Source organism: Dendrobates tinctorius, unplaced genomic scaffold (assembly GCF_039654945.1).
Source record: "Dendrobates tinctorius isolate UK_male_01 unplaced genomic scaffold, ASM3965494v1 ptg000245l, whole genome shotgun sequence".
NCBI classification, from domain to species: domain Eukaryota; kingdom Metazoa; phylum Chordata; class Amphibia; order Anura; family Dendrobatidae; genus Dendrobates; species Dendrobates tinctorius.
Genome location: NW_027361912.1, coordinates 1,527,873 through 1,548,077, shown reverse-complemented (window position 1 = coordinate 1,548,077; position 20,205 = coordinate 1,527,873). Strand labels below are relative to the sequence as shown.

The 20,205-nt window shown below is 43.4% G+C and overlaps 1 protein-coding gene across 2 annotated transcripts in view; it reads right to left on the bottom strand.

The window, feature by feature from the left end:
• The window catches only part of LOC141060773 (chromaffin granule amine transporter-like), a 116,922-nt gene that overhangs the window by 29,939 nt on the left and 66,778 nt on the right, over window positions 1-20,205 (bottom strand). For both annotated transcript variants that reach the window (XM_073557126.1, XM_073557127.1), the window contains exons 6-7: window positions 2,264-2,356; window positions 2,080-2,169 (exon numbers count right to left, since the gene is read on the bottom strand). In XM_073557126.1, coding sequence (XP_073413227.1) covers window positions 2,080-2,169; window positions 2,264-2,356 — 183 coding nt within the window. The remainder of the gene's footprint in view (window positions 1-2,079; window positions 2,170-2,263; window positions 2,357-20,205) is intronic.

Genomic DNA, 20,205 nt, shown 5'->3' with positions numbered 1-20,205 from the left:
TAAAATGTAAAAAATATTTAAAAAATAAAAAAACATAAACGTTCAAATCACCCCCCTTTTTCCCCATTAAAAATAAAATAGTAAAATATAGACAAAAAAATACATACACTTGGTATCACTGTGTTCAGAAATGTCCAATCTATCAAAATATCAAATAAATTAATCAGATCAGTAAACGGCGTAACGGGAGAAACAAAACAACAGAATTACATTTTTTTGGTCACCGCAATATTGCAATAAAATGCGATCAAAACATCATTTCTACCCGAAAATGATATCAGTAAAAATGTCAGCTCAGGGTGCCAAAAATAAGCCCTCACCCAGCCCCTGATCCCAAAAATGAGAATGTTACAGGTCTCAGAATATGGCGCCAAAAGCAAAAAAAAAAATTGACAAATTTCTGAATTTTTTTTCCCACCACTTAAATAATATACTGTATATACATGTTTATGGTATCTGCGTCCTCGTATTGACCCGAAGAATCGTAAAAAATCGTAAATATAAAACCTCAAAAAACACTGTCAAATTTAACTTTTTTTTTTTTATGCAATTTCACCGCACTTGAAATTTGTTTCCCGTCTTCTGGTACAAAATGAATGGTGTCATTCAAAAGTACAACTCGTTTCGCACAAAACAAGCCCCTCATATGTCTGGAAAAATAAAAAAAAGTTATGGCTCTTGGAAAAAGGGGAGCAATAAACGAAAACAGAAAATTGTCCTGTGGCGAAGGGGTTAATAAATCTGTTTTGGGGATCATTTCATCCCTTATATGTGCACCCCTGGCTGTACCACTACATTAATTTTTCACCCTATTTTTTAAATGTCTTATTATCTATTCATGTTTTTTTTTTTCATATTTTGCATCTAGTCATTATAAAGTATTTATTTGGTTTATATATATTGTAGTATTTTGGTCCAGGCTGTTTCCTACATTTTATTATGATTCAACCCTTAATATTTAATGAGTGAATTGGTTACTTATTTCATTGGAAATTTCTCGGATTCATTTTCTGTGAGCTGGGACCAACATCTCAGATGACCAGTCAGAGGGTGGTCCCTGGCGGCTTCTCCCTTCCCCAATCCTCTAGAATCTAGGGCCCATATTGATAAATCTCTCCCCATGTGTGTATAGAGCTGGATGAGTCAATCAAGAAAATTGGGGCAGGGTGACCAGCAGCCAGGGACCGCAGTCTGACTAAGGTGAATAGTCTCCCGACAGACTATCATAGTATGTCTTATCTGAAATGTCGTAGCATTTTAGCGTAAAACATAGACAGCTTTAATAACGTAGCCAATTTCTCTGTGGATTTGGAAGCAAGAATCAGATGACAGGTTCCCTTTAAATCATCCGAACCACATTAAACTCTTTTTTTTTTTTAAAGATCACGACATGTCCAAATTCAAACAAAGAGATCCTGCAAAGCCATCAGAGGGAATCTGTCAGTAAGATCAACCAGTCACCAGGCTCGGACTGGCCCATAGGGGAACAGAGGAATCCACCGGTGGGCCCCTCTGCAGATCTGAGCCCCAAACCCCACTCTGTGGGCAGTACTTGGCATAATTCACTTGTTTTACTCTGTACAGAAAAGCAACATCTCCTCATTAATTAATCAAACCACCCAGTTTATTATTAAATAGAGATATAGGTAAATTTGTGAACAAAGGTAGTGCCCCCAAAGTCAATGTTACTGGTGGGCCCTTGGCACCCCAGTCCGACACTGCCAGCCACTACCTCCACCCACAAACGGAATATGTTGCAGGTCTTTGAAATGAAAATCCATCATTATCTATTAGTACTTATGCAAATCAGGCATTAAGTGCTCTAGGCGTGCCAGAGCACTTCACTAATCCCTGCCTTCCGAGGTTTCCCCCACCCAGCACCAGCCTTTTTAGCTTTATTGCCACATATGTACAGTTATTTCTCCACTGACAAGTGGCACACAACAGGGACCCGATCTCGAGTTTGTGACCGTATATCTATATGAAACACATGTATGACTTGGGGGAACCCATTAAAAATTCTTCATTGATGTATAATGGAAAACCTAATGTAGTAACATTTTAGTACCCGAAAATTACCTCCATCTAGCAGAGCCAGACCAGCCAGCACCAAGAATGGAGACGCTTTCCCAACAAATTCGTACATGACTGACCCAAAGGGAGCGCCAGCTGCAAAGAGAGGGAAATTTGAGAGAGAAAGGCTTTACAGAAGACAAACCAATATTCACAAGTCTTAATAAAACAATGTGCTGTTAATACTTACTGAGCACGCCCACTGCCAGGCCTCCCAGAGCAATGCCCATGGCCTGTCCTCTTTCATAGTCATCAGTGTATATGTTTGCCACCATGCCCAAACCTGCAGAGACATACGTAAGTAAATATAGGCAGTAAACACTTGTAGCGTACCTCATAACGCTAAGCCAGTACCCAAACTTTGCCCAGTCTTTTATAAGCACCGAGACAAGAATATTGCTCCTAGTGAAGCTCATTACTATTTTCACATAGTATGGTACCACTTCAATGGCTCTCACACAGCATGATGCCCCCCACAGTACCACTCATACAGTATGATGCCACCACACTATGTCTAACCACACTCACGGTGGTTTCCCCAACACACAGTATAGGGAGATGCATCAGGCTGGTGGTGTTCCTCTCGTACCAGGGACGGAACTGACGGGTTTGTCACCATTGTTGCCGGGGGAAGGACTTTCTGACTGGAAGAGACCTATGGACCTGACTGCAGGAGCGGGTCTGAGATAAAAGGGACGGAGCGTGGGAGTGTGGGACTTTTGGCGGGAAGACAGCGTGTGCGACAGGAGAAGGTTGACTCCCTCTCAGCAGACCCACGCCAGCATGCAAACTCGCTTCCCGTTTTGCATTTCCCCGCGCACACAGACTGTGTAGTTCCAGAGACCGATACTCCTGTCATCCTTGACTTGACTAGTCCAAACCATTCCTCACCGCTGACTGTTTCGTACCCGCGACACGGGACTCAACAGACAGTGCACGCTGAAGGCATTAGCGTGACCTCGGCCTCCAGGACCACAAGACTCCGTGTGAGGAGACCAGAATACGTCGCTACCTTTAAGACACAGTGCTCCACTTTCCTCCGGGACCAGTTCGGGAACTTCGTGCGTCACCTGCGACGCCACTGTGGGATCTTCCAGCCACCGCCGTCCGGGAAGCACAGACTGATAAGTTAGCCTTTACTATTATTCTATCGTGGTATATTCCTTGTAAATCTTTATTATCTCTCCCTGCATGGAGTATTCACTGTTATTGCTATTCCGTATAAAATACCCGTTAACTCTCGCTCTGCCTCCTGCTCGTCACTTCATCTCGCGTTCCTGCTAGTACCTTACAACAGTATGATGCTTCCTCAGCCCTCCACACAGTATGATGCCTCTAGTGTCCACCTCACACAAGACAATCCCCTCAGTGTCCACATCACACAGAATGATTCCCCTACTGTCCAAACCACAAAGTATGATGCCCCTAGTATCCTCGCCACAAAGTCTGATGCCCCTAGTGTCCACACCACACAGTATGATGCCTCCTGTGTTCTCACCACACAGTATGATGGCCATAGTGTCCACCTCACACAAGAAAATGCCCTCAGTATCCACACCACACAGAATGATACCCCTAGTGTCCACACCACAGTATGATGTACCTAGTGTTAGCATCACACAGAATAATGCCCCTGATGTCCACATTACACAGTATGATGCCCTTAGTGTCCACATCACAGTATGATGTACCTACTGTCCACATCACACAGTATAATGCAGTTAGTGTCCACACCACACAGTATGATGCCCCTAGTGTCCACACTACACAGTATGATGCCCATAGTGATCACCTCACACAAGCAAGACAATGCCCTAAGTGTCCACACCACACAGAGTGATGCCCCTAGTGTCCACACCACACACAGTATTATGTCCCTAGTGTCCGAACCACACAGTATGATGCTTCTGGTATCCACATCACACAGTATGATGCCCCTAGTGTCCACTCAACATAGTATGATGAAACTAGTATCCATACCACAAAGTATGATGAGTTTAGTGTCCACATTACTCATTATGATGCCTCTAGTGTCCACACCACAGTATGAGGCACCTATTATCCACATCACACAGTATGATGCACCTAGTGTCCATACCACACAATATGGCATCCCTATTATCCACATCACACAGTATGATGCACTTAGTGTCCATACCACACAATATGGCCTCCCTATTATCCACATCACACAGTATGATGCACCTAGTGTCCACACCACACAGTATGATGCACCTAGTGTCCACACCACACAAAACTAATTCTTCACCTGTAGTTGATTTGTTCATTATGTCTCCCAAAGATCACAGTATGGCACAGTGTATATTTATCATGCACTCTGCGCTGAGCGCTTACATCTGAATTTCCATGTAAATCTCTGAAATATGTAATTCAGCTGGAACCACTGGCAGAAGACTTCATATAATGAGACCAGATGGAGGCACTGTGGACGCCGTCTCGACTATGATCCGGCGGTGACCGTCTTTTTAGGCGTGCGTAAAAGTGCAGTCGGCCACAGTTTTTTGCATTTCTGAAAAGTAGGACAACACTGAACAGAGGCCAGACGGACTCCAGAGTAACTCTGCTGCTTCATTATAGTGAATGGCTCCCTCGGGGATTTCATCTGAATCACGTCAATCGGAGATTTAGATGGAAACCCCAAAGTAAGTGCTCAGTATAGAGCGCCGGATAACTGTGATCCCAAATGTTATGTAAAATGTTCCTAACAATAGTTTCAATTCAATGCACAAAAAAGCAAGTCCCCACTCAGGTCCATCATCTGTTAATGGAAATATAGGGGGCTTCCACGTTATGGGTAGTACAAGGGAAGGCTCTGGAAAAGCTAAATAACTCCTCGTCACTCGAGAAATCCATTGAATTCTGTGCTCCCAAATCCAAATGCTCCTCTCCCTTCTGAGCAACACGGTTTGCCTAAACAGCAGTTAGGGTCCACATGTTTGGTATTTCTGTAGTGATGAGAGCTCGCCAAATTTACAAGTGCATGGCTCCAGAAGCATGAGCTGGGCACAATTTTCACTCCGCAACATCCACTGCTGCTTGTTTCTGGAAAACAGCCATGGAGTCAAAATCGTCACGACATTTGTAGATAAATTCCCAAAGGGGTATAATTTCCAAAATGGGATCACATGAGGGAGGGCGGATTCTGCTCTTCTAGCCCTTGGGGCTCTGAATATGGAGTCCGCATACTATTCTACAAAAGTCTGCACTCCAGGAGGCAAATAGCGCTAAATCACTAATGAGTCTCAACATATGGCTAAGCCTTATTGTACAGCCACGTATGGGGTATTTCTACACAAAAGCAAAGAGGAAAAAAAAGAGCACAAAAACAGTGCTAGAAAAGGCTTTATTAAGACAACAAATTGCCAAGGAGAAAAGACATTTAAAAACAATTAAAAACAGCAGTATGAAAACATACAAAAGAATAGTGAGCAGGCAAAAAATGTTCTCTATGCACAATACAATGTAAAATTTAATAATATGAATAAAGAGACCACCACCAAGGGGATCACATTTGAAAATGGCAAGTAATATGACCAATGTCAAAATGAGAGGACTAATAAGGCAGAAATCTACCCAGTAATGAAATATGAATAGCAAATAAATTAAAAAAGTGCTCTCATTAACATCAGTGTCACATGGCTATGCTCAAAGATATAGTTGAGCCATATTTACCCAAGGGAACATGGTGGTGCCCCCACAAACCAACGCGTATCGCTGCCTTTTCTATTGATCAAACATGCGGTGTGTGCACTGTTCTTGTGCTCTTTTTTCCTCTTTGCTTGTGTTCACATTGTCTCAGCACATTGGTTGCACCAAGCTACATGAATTGTTTGATATCTTGTGGTGCCCACCATTCTTCTCATTTTGTATTTCTACACACAGCAGAAATTGTGGGACACGTTTTGGTGCAATTTTTTTCCAATTTGCCAGTGTGAAAATGTAAATTCTGAGGCTAAAACAATTTTGATGGTAAAAATGTAATTATTTTTTTCTCCAGTGCCCAACAGTATAAAATTATGTGACCCACCTGTGGTGTCAATATGATCACTTCACCCCTAGATGAATTTATTGAGAGGTGTAGTTTGAAAAATGGGGTCTCTTAGAGGGCATTCTGCTGTTCTGACACCTCAGGGGCTCGTCCAATGTGACATGTCCCCTCAAACCAGTAGAGAAAAATCTGAACTCCAATATGGCGCTTCTTCCCTTCTGAGCTTTGCACTGTGCCTCAAAAGTAGTTTTTGACCACCTATGGGGTATCAGTGCACTCAGGAGTAATTGCACAACACATTTTGAGACCATATTCTCCTCCAATCCTTGTGAAAATGAAAAAAATTGGGGCTAAAACAACATTTTTGTGGGAAAAATATATGTTTTCATTTTCACAAAATTCTATGAAGCACCTGTGGGTTCAAGATGCTCACCACACACGTAGATAAATTCCTTGAGGGGTCTAGTTTCCAAAATGGGGACAATTGTGAGGATTTACTACTTTTTAGGCACATCAGGGGCTCTCCAAATTGGACCTGACACCGGCAGACCATTCCAAAGTCTGCGTTCCAAAACGTCACTCGTTCCTTTCTGAGCCCAGCTGTGCGCCAAAACAGTAGTTTTCTCCCATATATTGGGTATCTGTGTGCTCAGGAGAAATTGCAAAACAAATTTTGGGGTCCATTTTCTCCTGTCACCCTTGTGAAAAAGAAATTGGGGCTAAAAGAACGTTTTTGTGGCAAAAATTTGTTGTTTTTTTTTATTTTCACGGCTCAATGTTATAAACTTCTGGGAAGCACCTGGGGGTTCAAGGTGCTTACCATGCATCTATGTAAGTTCCCTGAGGGGTATAGTTTCCAAAATGGTGTCAGTTTCGGTCTGTTTCCACTGTTTAGGCACATCAGGGGCTCTCCAAATGCATAGGGTCTGCCAATTATTCCAGCAAATTTTACATTCAAAAAGCCAAATGGAGCTCCTTCCCTTCCGAGCCCTGCAGTGTGTCCAAACATTGATTTTTCCCTCCACAAATGGGGTATCTACATGCTCAGGAGAAATTGCAAAACAAATTTTGGGGTCCATTTCATTTTTTCTTGTTACCCTTGCGAAAATAAAAGAATTTGGGTCTAAAGTAACATTTTTTGTGAAAAAAAGTTAAATGTTCATTTTTTTCCTTCCACATTCCATTAATTCCTGTGAAACACCTAAAGGTTTGATAAAGTTCTTGAATCTGGTTTTGAACACCTTGAGGGGTGCAGTTTTTAGAATGGTGTCACTTTTGGGTATGTTCTGTGAAATAGGCACTTTAAATGTGATGTGGTCTCGAAAAAAAAATGGTTTTGTAAATTTTGTTGGAAAAAGGAATCGCTGGTCAACATTTAACCCTTATAACTTTCTAACGAAAAAATTATGTTTGCAAAATTGTGCCGATGTAAAGTAGACAGGTGGGAAATTTTATTTATTAACTATTTTGTCCTCGACTTATCTATTATTTAAGTGCATAAAAATTTGAAAATTTCAAAATCTTCACCACATTTCTATTTTTTTTACACAAATACACGCAAGTCATATGGGAGAAATGTTACCACTATCATGAAGTACAATATGGCACACAAAAAAATTCTAGGAATCACCGGGATCCGTTGATGCGTTCCAGAGTTATGACCTCATAAAGTGACAGTGGTCAGAATTGTAAAAATTGGCCCGGTCATAAAGGTGCCAACAGGCTTGGGGCGTAAATGGGTAAATGTTGACCATCAATGTTTGACCTGTAGGAAATCCTAAGGGGTCACCAGAACGAAGGTGCCACTGTCAAGACAACGGCTTTTTGTGTTTGCAGATCAGCCCAATTCATTGGTAATCTTCTCTAATAATGTCAGTGTCATGGAGAGACCTTTGGGCTGGGGTGTAAGAGGTGTCAGTTGGCAGATATAGTGGCTGTTATAGGCATATGACCTAATAGGGGCTGTCTACAAACAGTTCAACCCTCTAAGTTTTACAAGTTATTATAAGGCCACGTTCACACGGGTCAGTATTTGGTCAGTATTTTACCTCAGTATTTGTAAGTCAAAACCAGGAGTGGGTGATAAATCCAGAAGTGGTGACGGGCTTCTATTATACTTTTCCTCCGCTTGTCCCACTCCTGGTTTTGGCTTACAGATTCTGATGTAAAATACTCACCAAATATTGAATGTGTGAACGTGGCCTAATAAGAATACATTGGGGTCAATGTCAAAAGTTGTGGAGCGAACATCTAGAAAGTGATTATTGTACTTTTCCAGCAGTACAAGCTATGCCAGGACTATTCCCCCACATCATGTGTACCTAATGATAGAGGGGAAGCGGTGAATCAGCTCCCGTCAGTAATACAATGAGCCATGCTAATCATATTTTTCAATGAGGAGCAAACAAGTCATTAATCGAGTCATTCCCCACAGGAGAAGCAGCCAGGTAGCACACAACAATGTAATTTACTTAGATGTACTGGAGAACAGTTATTTTGAGTTTACTGCTGTATACATAGAAGGGGGGGTGTAAATATCTGCTGCTAAACTGAGAACAATACAGTGGCCGCCCACCACGTCTGTATTGCGAGTCCATCAAAGCAGATCTGTCATAAAAATACAAGCTGCATACATTTATTATACCGTACATATCTGAAAAGGTTGCTGTACTCGCTTTGAGAAACAACTGTATAGTCCTTTGTGAAAGTTTAATTTTAATCTATGCCTACTTAAGTGTCATTCTGTGACAGCCTTAGGTAAGGAAGGGGGGCCTCAAACTGTCCCTGGAACTGGGACCCAGGGCCGGCGTTATGGGCAGGCAGACCAGGCAGCTGCCTAGGGCCCCTGCTCCTCCAGGGGCCCCCAGCCAACAGTACATCATACAGCTGCTATGGGGCCCCTGTGAGGCAGGGGGGCCTGCCTGCCCCCAGCGCCAACTCCCGCCGCACTGAAAGAGACAGTGATGGAGGAGAGAGCGTCAGCTGACGCTCCCTCTCCCATCATTCCCCGCTCTGCATCTGACACAGTGGGGGCACGATTACATCATCACGCTCTCACTGTGTGCCAGACAGAGCAGGAGGAGACAGGAGCAGCCAGCAGTGCAGGCACGAGGAGAAGGTGAGGAGTATTTTTTTTTTTTTTTTTTAAATCAGTGTGAGTACTGGACCGTGGGGCCACTCTGGGGGGCTATATACCATGCTCGGCTGTATTATACCATGCTGGGGGGGCTATATACCATGCTCGGCTGTATTATACCATGCTGGGGGGGCTATATACCATGCTGGGCTGTATTATACCATGTTGGGGGGGCTATATACCATGCTGGGCTGTATCATACCATGCTGGGGGGACTATATAACATGCTGGGGGGGCTATATACCATGCTTGGCTGTATCATACCATGCTGGGGGGACTATATACCATGCTGGGCTGTATTATACCATGCTGGGGGGGCTGTATACCATGCTTGGCTGTATCATACCATGCTGGGGGGACTATATACCATGCCGGGATGTATTATACCATGCTGGGGGGGCTATATACCATGCTTGGCTGTATCATACCATGCTGGGGGGACTATATACCATGCTGGGCTGTATTATACCATGCTGGGGGGGCTGTATACCATGCTTGGCTGTATCATACCATGCTGGGGGGACTATATACCATGCTGGGCTGTATCATACCATTCTGGGGGGCTATATACCATGCTGGGCTGTATTATACCATGCTGGGGGGGCTATATACCATGCTTGGCTGTATCATACCATGATGGGGGGGCTATATACCATGCTTGGCTGTATCATACCATGCTGGGGGGACTATATACCATGCTGGGCTGTATTATACCATGCTGGGGGGGCTGTATACCATGCTTGGCTGTATCATACCATGCTGGGGGGACTATATACCATGCAGGGCTGTATCATACCGTGCTGGGGGGCTATATACCATGTTGGGCTGTATTATACCATGCTGGGCTGTATTATACCATGCTGGGGGGGCTATATACCATGCTTGGCTGTATCATACCATGATGGGGGGGCTATATACCATGCTGGGTTGTATTACACCATTCTGGGGGGCTATACACCATGCTGGGCTGTATCATACCATGCTGGGGGGCTATATACCATGCTTGGCTGTATCATACCATGATGGGGGGGGCTATATACCATGCTGGGTTGTATTACACCATTCTGGGGGGCTATACACCATGCTGGGCTGTATCATACAATGCTGGGGGGCTATATACTGTATTGAGGACTATAGGGAATACATTATATGAAGAACTATGGGGTGCATTATGCTATGGGAAGTGAATTGTACTACATGGGTGACTATGGCAGTGCATTATACTATATGGAGAACTATGAGGAGTGTATTATACCATATGGAGGACTGAGCAGTGTATTTTAATATATGGAGGGCTATGAGGAGTGTATTATACTATATGGAGGACTATGTGGAGTGTACTATACTATATGGAGGACTGAGCAGTGTATTTTTATATATGAAGGGCTATAAGGAGTGTGTTATACTATATGGAGGACTGAGGAGTGTATTATACTATATGGAGGACTATGGGGCAGATTATATTATATGGAGGAATATGGGGTGTAAACTGTAGATGTGCTGCTGATAACATGATACTGTATGGTGATCTGTTAGGGTGTGTGCACACGTTGCGGATTAGTCTGCAGCTTTTTCTGCAGAGAATCCATATCTCTTGGCAGAAACCGCAGGGTAAAACACATGCATTTTTCCTGCGGATTCCTAGCATGTGTACAGCGGATTTGATGCAGGTTCTAGTGCGGTTTGGCAGTGTGGATGAGAGAGAGATTGATTTGTATGTCCCAGAACGTACACTGCAGCTGCGGTTCCGCAAAAAAGAAGTAACATGCTGCGGAAAATAAACCGCAGCAAATCTGCGTGGAATTTTCCGCAGCATGTGCACGGCGGATTTTGTTTTCCATAGGTTGACATGGTACTGTAAACCGCATGGAAACTGCTGCGGATCCGCAGCAAAAACCGCAACGTGTGCACACTCCCTTAGTGATCCATTAGTGATCGTTCTGTCCCCATCATTCTTTCTCAGATGGTGGAAAGAGGCCGGGAAACAAGTATTGAACGACTTCTTCAATTTTGTCGATCATTTAGCGGCCTGAACTCAGTGCATGTAAATACAATCAAAATGCTTCTGTGTGATGTGCGGTATGTTAGCATTTGGGGCCCCATTTTAAACTTTGCCTAAAACCAGCCCTGCTGGGACTCTATCCCTGTCCTGGAGGCACGCTTGAAAGTAGAGAGGCCTGAGTCCCCGACCCTACTGTGCTCCTGTTAAACCCTGATCTGTCCTCTATCCCCAACCCATGAAGCATGGGGACAGGAATGGAAGGTAAACAAGACAAAAAGACAAAAAGCACTAACCAACAATACGCAGGAGGATAGGGACAGGGAGAATAAACTGAATAGGAACAGGGACCAGGAGGTAAACACACACGTACTACAGCAAACCACAGAACACTTCTACAACATCTCTACTCCAACCGCTTAGCTTTAACCCACAGGAAGATTAATCTTACACCAGCAGGGACATGAAGATCTGAACAGTTTTTACAGGAAGTATCAGATCAGAAGTAGCTAAAATGGAGCTGCATGTTTCTGACCAACATAAGAAAGGGTTTTAAACCTCTTCAGCACCAGAGGAGACAAATTCAATTTAGTATGGGACACAAATCACACCATCTCTAAAGACCTGAGATTCATTACCCGACGTGACCATCTAACTCCAGGTCTTTCAGGGGGATGTGACTTTAGGCAGATTGACAGTTCCCCAGTGTCTCTCCTCCCTGCTGCTGAGCTCTCACACTGCACAGTACAAGCTGCAGCTATCAGGCAGGGTAGGCAGAGACTTGGAGTCATGAGATCTCTCATTCTATAGCTGGACTATTCACATCAGGATTATTTAAAGAAAGTACATCAGCCTCATAAGGTCTAAGAGATCTCTATAATACCGCCTTTCAGGGCTTATCTAAAGCATTCTGTAATGCTGTAGATAAACCCATGGTCCGGCCTGCAAGAGAAGAAAAATAAGTTTTATTATACTCACGGGGGGGGGGCGATTCCGTCCCATGGGTGTCTCAGGTCCGAGTCCGGCGCCCCCATCTTCTTGCAACGCCGCCCTCCCGCTTGCTTCATCATTCCCCGGTATTGCGCTTCTGCGTAGGTGTAGGATTTGGCCAGGACGGTAGTCGTGGCTGAGGACACCAAGGCCTTGGTGTCTTGGCCTCCTCCCACAGAAAAATTGTCAGCTTCTACCCGCGTACCTGTTTGCGGTCCTAGTTCACCGTCAGGGATTCCACTGGGGTGCCGCACAGCTCCTGTACACTCAGTTTTGGTGCATAGGGTGCAAAAAACTATTTTACTTTTTTCTTCAATGGTCCTGGACACATCAGTAACATTACAGTCCACACAGCATTTCTCCTGCACTTTCCCTTTCCTGCTTTCTTTGTCCTCACGCATATCACGGGGTAGTAGCACCCTAGGCGGTATCGCAGCATCACTTCTGTAAGACCTCAGGACATAGGGGATCCCGTTCATCCGTTTCGCCCCGGAATTACAAGCTTCAGCCATATTTAAGATCTGCCACTTGTGAATATTCTGCGCCCTGCATGACTCTTGGACCACGTAATTCTCTCCTTCTCTTGCTGCTGTGAAACATCGTAACTCCCGGGGTGCTTTGGTCTCATTCAGCACCCGTCTGACAGTGCCCGTGCACTTTTCTTCTAAAGAACGTTGCTTTGCTGCTATTGTGTCCAGGGCCTAGAGCCCTTGTGGACACTTCGGGTGCGCTCTTTCTTGTAACCTATTTCTATATCCTACACTCACTTAACCCATAGCAGCTCCTCCTACAATTAACCCTCTATGAACTTCCTACAAGACATATCTACCAGGTCCACTAGCATGCCCCCATCTAGTGGCCCACAGAAGAACTACACTTACCCATATCTATGACAATATATACTAAAAGTGCCCTCCTATAATGTCCCCAAAGGATGCACTAGCTGACCCTAATCTATACATAAATATGCAAAACATTATACAACATAATGTATAACAATATATTACAGTCTCGACAGCATGGCAACACATATATAATGTGGCAGTACCAATAAGACAGGCGGTAATACACATACTCGTGTAGCGTTTGTTCACATCAAATAATAACATATATACATAGGACTTCTTAAAGGGGCGACCTTAAGGTCATTTTCCTTCAATCCCCTTCACAGGCGTACTGCAGTGCGTATGTGCCAGGAAAGGTCAGAGAGGCCTAGCGCATGCGCACTGCAGGAATTTTCTCTGCCCTCAACAGGGCAGAGAAGTATGCCTGCGCAGGAGCACGATTTCGGGGAGGGATGAAGCAAGCAGAAGGGCGGCAGCGCAAGAAGATGGGAGGCGCTGTTATAAGACTGGGTAACACTATGCAAAAACAAGACACAATTATCTTTGAAAGTGGTCATCCTCTAAGAGGGTCAGATTTTAGGCCTCTAAACCCTGTTACAATGGCTCATAAAGATATGGCAAGGTAGCATAGGATCATCATGGACACTACACAGATTAAAATTTGGTATATTTGCTGTAACTTATTGCTTACATCAGAATTTTGTGTTAAATTTTTTGAAACATTTTTTTTTCACTCACTAGAATCTGTGATAAAAATAGGAATCTTGTAATTTTCACATTGGCCACTAGGGCTTTTTCTTAGACTTTAACTTTTACATAGCCGCAATGGCCGAAACTTGTATTGAAGTGTGTAATGAGCATGTGTCACTGTGAAGAGAGGAGGAGGAAGAGAAGCTAAGTCATCACCTATTGTGATTGGTGGATCCTGTGTTATCAACTGCATATAGAGATACACATCATTGTAATCCAGCCTCTGATGACAAGGAGCCTGCTGAAAAATTCCTAAAAGAACATGAAGTATGCATCTAAAAAAAAAACAGTTGTCAGTCTGAATTTTGCAAGGCTCTTATTTTTTTTTTTAACTAGTGTTCTTCTGGACTGTCCGTAGCTATATACGTCTGGGTGGTCCACATGTTACTTTGCATTGACATTCTAAAACGTATAAGCAGCTTCCACAAGTTAGTACAACTGTGACGGTGGGAAGCTGACTGTTAGGCTTCCGAAAAAGAAGATAAACTTGGTTTAATACCATGTTTACCTTCTCAATCTCTGTATACACCGCGTTAAACCTGCATTTGCGCATACAGAATAGGAAGCAGTAGCACTGTCCATGGGTCCTCTTTTTTGAGTCTAGGGAGGAAACAGGAGCTGCTGGGTCCCAGGAAACTCAGTCAGGTCTGAGCAGACAGGAGGCTAAAATTCCTAATCCCCCATCCTTTTTTAATATGATTAATAAAATTTTAATATTTTATATATTTCTTAATGACTAGTAATAAAGAGTACAGCAGTTCCCTATTTAGGGGTATGCTATTGTGGCAAACATTGGTGGACCAGGAGGAGTGGTATTATGACATGCTGAGCGGTGATTATTGGTGTGCAAGGCTATAAAGTGTCTGGTGCTAGTGCGCGTAGACACTCTGATGAAGGGGAACCATGTATTCCCCGAAACGCGTTGGTAGCTCTTTTGGCCATTCGTGCACTCCGTAGTGTAGTGACGTCACATGCAGGTCAGCTTCTGTCGGTCATCTTTTTTTTCCTCTGCCGCGCAACCAGGGACGCCACCGGCCGGGGCACCCCTGGCTCTGCGCGGTTACTCCGTGTTATCCGGAGTCCTGTGTTCCTTCTGCACGTCCACCCATCGGCACCTGCAGCTTCAGCTGGGCCTCCACGACAGGAAAGGGGAACAGCAGGTCACTTTTCTAGCCACCATTGAAGCTGCACACTTTGTCGGTTTGGCAGCGCCACACTTATATCACTTCAGCTATTTGGCACATTCGTGTTTGGAATATTGAAGAATATTAAAGATAATTGATGTTTAACATTTACTATTGTTAGGAGTGATCACCGCTTACAGTATACTACACAGGATCCTGAGTCTTGCCAGCAGCTTTATATCCTTGTTTTTGGGTTAACCTCTGTCAATTCGGGCGCTGGTGTTATTGTGTAATTTTTGTTATTCCCATCCTTGTCTGCATGGCTTCTTATCCTCATCCATGTCTGCATGGCTCCTTATCCTCATCCATGTCTGCATGGCTCCTTATTCCCATCCTTGTAGGCATGGCTCCTCATCCCTATCCTGGTATGCATGGCTCCTTATCCCCATCCTTGTCAGCATGGCTCCTTATCTCCATCCTTGCATGCATGGCTCCTTATCCCCATCCTTGTCTGCATGGCTACTTATCCTCATCCTTGTCAGCATGGCTCCTTATTTCCATCCTTGCATGCATGGCTCCTTATTCCCATCCTTGTATGCATGGCTACTTATTAGCATCATTGTCTGCATGGCTCCTCATCCCCATCCTTGTCTGCATGGCTCCTTATCTCAATCATTTTATGCATGGCTCCTTATCCCCATCTTTGTATGCATGGCTCCTTATACCCATCTTTGTAAGCATGACTCCTTATCCCCATCCTTGTCTGCATGGCTCCTTATCACTATACTGATATGTATGGCCCCTTCATCCCTATCCTGGTATGCATGGCTCCTTATCTCTATCCTGGTCTGCATGGCTCCTCATCCCTATCCTAGTATGCATGACTCCTTATCAACATCCTTGTCTGCATGGCTCCTCATCCCTATCCTGGTATGCATGGTTCCTCATCCCTATCCTTCTATGCATGGCCCCCATGAGAAAAGCATTAGAATAAAAAAAAATCCTACTTACCTTCCCTGCGCTCCCTCGCAGGATCTTGTTCCGGTGCCAGCAGCTCCTGCGGCCGAGCAATCACGTGTCTCAGCTCATTAAGGTAATGAAAACTCACTCCAATTCATGCCTATGGGAGTGGAGATAGGTGAATATACATAACTCTTAAGTAGTGGGAACCCCTGATAGCCTGGCAGCTGCTGGAAGCCGGCTGCTGCGGCTGACACTGTGTGCACTATAAGAAAAAATAATATTCATTGCCAGTGCAGTGAATATTCATTTCTTTTTAGCAGCGGGCACAGGCTTTAGCCACTACAGCTGGCTTCTACCTCCTGTGACCCGCTTCCCCGCCATCTTCTGGGACAATGACTCGAGTATAAGCCGAGAGGGGCATTTTCAGCGCAAAAACGTGCTTTAAAGCGCGACTTATTCTTGAACATACACAGATCTGGCAAAAATTAAGAGACCACGGCACAGTTTTATAAAAATCAGCCTTTCTACATGTCTGACAGCCATTCCATTCCAGTGTCAGTTGAATTCCAACCAGAGTACACCTCATTCTACTTAATGTGCTTCTGATTAGGTGATCACCTGAACCAAATCTTATTTAATGAAGGAAAGTATAAAAAACCCTGCTGCGGTGTTCACAATCCTCTTGCAATAGGACAAGCTGGATGGCAAAACAAGTGCTAGCAATATCCCAAAAGTAATAGGAATGAAAAAATAGCAGCAGACATTGAGGACAACAAAGCTACAGACCGGCAGAGGGCGAAAACAACTCTCCACTGACTGGGATGACTGTCATCTTATTTGAATGTCACTCAGCAACCACAGGATGACATCAAGTGACCTACAAAAGGACTGGCAAATGGCAGCTGGGGTAAAGTGCATGGCAAGAACAGTTCGTAACAGGCTCATAGAGGCAGGGCTCAAGTCATGTAAAGCTAGAAAAAAAGCCTTTCATCAATGAGAAGCAAAGGAGAGCCAGGCTGAAGTTTGCCAAAGTCCATAAGGATTGGACCATAGAGGACTGGAGTAAGGTATTCTTCTCTGATGAGTCTAATTTTCAGCTTTGCCCAACACCTGGTCGTCTAATGGTTAGACGGAGACCTAGAAAGGCGTACAAGCCACAGTGTCTTGCACACACTGTGAAATTTGGTGAATAATTGATGATGATCTGGGGATGCTTTAGCAAGGCTGGAATTGGGCAGGTTAATCTTTGCGAAGGACATATGAATCAAGCCGCATACAAGGTTATCATGGAAAAACAGTTGATTCCTTCTGCTCAGGCAATGTTCCTCTAACTACCAGCAGGACAATGAGCCATGCCACACAGCTAGGTCAATCAATGTGTGGATGAAGGATCACCACATCAAATCCCTGTCATGGCCAGCCCAATCTCCAGACCTGAACCCCATTGAGAATCTCTGAAATGTAATCAAGAGGAAGATGAATAGTCACAAGCCATCAAACAAAAAAGAGCTGGTTAAATTTTTGTACCAGGAGTGGCATAAGGTCACCCAAAAGCAGTGTGAAAGACTGGTGGAAAGCAGCCAAGATGCATGAAAGCTGTGATTCAAAATCATGGTTATTCCACAAAATATTGATTTCTGAACTCTTCCTGAGTTAAAACATTAGTATTGTTGTTTCTAAATGATTATGAACTTGTTTTCTTTGCATTATTTGAGGTCTGCAAGCACTGGGTTTTTTTATTTTGACCATTTCTCATTTTCAGAAAATAAATACAAAATTTAATGCTTGGAAATTCAGAGACATGTTGTCAGACGTTTATAGACTAAAAGAACAATTTACATTTTACTCAAAAATATACCTATAAAGAAAAAAATCAGACAAACTGAAAATTTTGCAGTGGTCTCTTAATTTTTGCCAGAGCTGTACGATAGATAACTTTGGCCAAGGTTTCAGTCCTTAATTAGCATGTTAGGGTTATGGCTTGTTCACTATCATCGTTAGAAAAGACCAGATGATGCAAATTTCCCAGCTTTATAAAAACTGAGCCTCCTCTAAACTTGTGCCAAAAACATCAGCCATGGATTCTTCTAAGCAGCTGCCTAGCACGCTGAAAAGGAAAATGGTGGAGGTCCACAAAGCAGGAGAAGGCTATAAAAAGATAGCAAAGCATTTTTAAGTTGCCCTTTCCTCAGTTTGAAATGTAACTAAAAAATGGCATTTAACAAGAACAGTGGGGGTCAAGAAAAGGTTTGAAAGACCAAGCAAAATTTCAGAGAGAGCTGCTCGTAGGATTGCTGGAGAGACAAATCAGAACCCCTGCGTGACTGCAAAAGATCTTCAGAAAGATTTAGCAGACTCTGAAGTTGTGGTACATTGTTCTACTGTTCAGAGACACCTGCACAAATATGGCCTTAATGGAAGAGTCATCATAAGAAAGCCTCTCCTGCATCTTCACCATAAAATTCAACATCAGAAGTATGCAAAAGAACATCTAAACAAGCCCAATGCATTTTGGAAACAAGTGCTGTGGACTGATGAGGTTAAAATTTAACCCTTTGGCCACAATGATGAAATGTGTGTATGTGTGGAGAAAAAATGCATAGAATTTCAAGACAAGAACATTTTGCCAACCATTAAGTGTCAAAATCCACAACAGATGACCTCAAAATGTGCAAGCTGAAAGTTTTACAGTGGTCTTCACAGTCTCCTGATCTGAACATCATTGAAAATCTGTGGCTAGACCTCAAAATAGCAAAGGAAGTGTTTTGTAACGGATTAAAATGGATTGTAATGAATAAGAAAATGATCACACAAGAATTAAATAAATTTAAATTGATTTACTTAATAAATGATAAGATTAAATAATAAACAATATAAACAATAAACACATTACATTAATCAGGTAGAAAAGTCCATCCATCTTTGTCCATCCCTCTCTCATCTCCGTATCGTCTCTGTCTGTCACATCTCCCCTCTGCTTTCTTTGTGTGTCCCTTGCACGTCTCATTTTTAGACATACCATAGGATCAATACAAATACTCCCAATACCTATGCCCTCGAGACGGTTCAAAATTATCGTATCGGCTCCCTGATCCCATAATCTGAGAATGCATGTTAACAAATGTTCTACTGCTTGCTGCCTTTACCTGTTAGCTAATTCTGCTAGTCTGCTGCTGTATAACTCCTAATTTCCTCTGTCATGGCGGCTTGTGCTCCAACAGCTGCATTTCCTTCATCCAACCTATCTCTACTGCGCTGTGTGACTTCTCTCTGGGTCTTTCTTAATACAACTGGTCTGACTTGCCTTTCTATCTCATCTTTCTCACTGTCAGCGCAGTCCCATTTTAGCAAATCTGATCATTTCTCATGTGCAATCATGGTCCTAATCTGTGCAGTGTAAGAGAATGGTCAGCCATAATATACTGAGCGGCCATGATGAGTCAGGCAGCCATCTTGTCAAAAGTTAGAGAAGATTCTACTTTTACAAAAGAACTCATAAGATGTACTTTGAAATGGAGGATGTAGAATGAGATCATGTCTGCTATCACCCTGGCAGGCTTGCAGAAAGGAAAATTAGATTAATAGGGGAATAAGGTTACCAAATATATGGTCAATGTGTGTATACGTGATAGTTTTGGAAGAAAGAACAGAATCATTAAAATGTCAAATGCATGAATTTATGGATCAAGCCTGAAAGCAGTGATAAGATTAAGGACAGTAGCCATAGATACCAATGACTTATGGGTTTTAGTGATGCTTGGAGAAACATTAATTAATGTCTTCGTATTATGTCATTATATCCTCTGTTCTAAACCACGTTTCTCTAGAATTATCACGTAAACACCTTAGAATTATAATGTAAACGCCCTCTGCGGCAAGATGCAGCTTTCTTTGTTCTCATTATGTATAAGAAGCCCCTGTTACTGTTGCTTGTTGCCATTCCACTGCCATCATGCCACTGTGCCACACCATGGCCAGGGCACGGAGCCTTATCATCGCCAGACTTCCTAGCGAATCTCTGCCCCTCTGAATTCCTGTTTTTGCCCGCATATTTCAACTTCTCTGATTTTCTGTTCTGTTTTGCCGTGTATCTCCTGAATAAACTTCGACCTCAGCTCAACGAGAAGATCGTCTCCAGTTTTGTTCGGCTCTTCCAGCTCTCTCAGTAAGAACTTTCTCTTACAAGTGGCGAGCCAGCCAGGAGGAGTGGCCCCGGAGAGCTGCCTCCAGAAGAACCACGGAAGAAAGCTGGAGATGAGAGCTTGGAGCTTGGAAGCATGAAAAAACAAAAAAGCGTATGGCCATACGTTAAACCG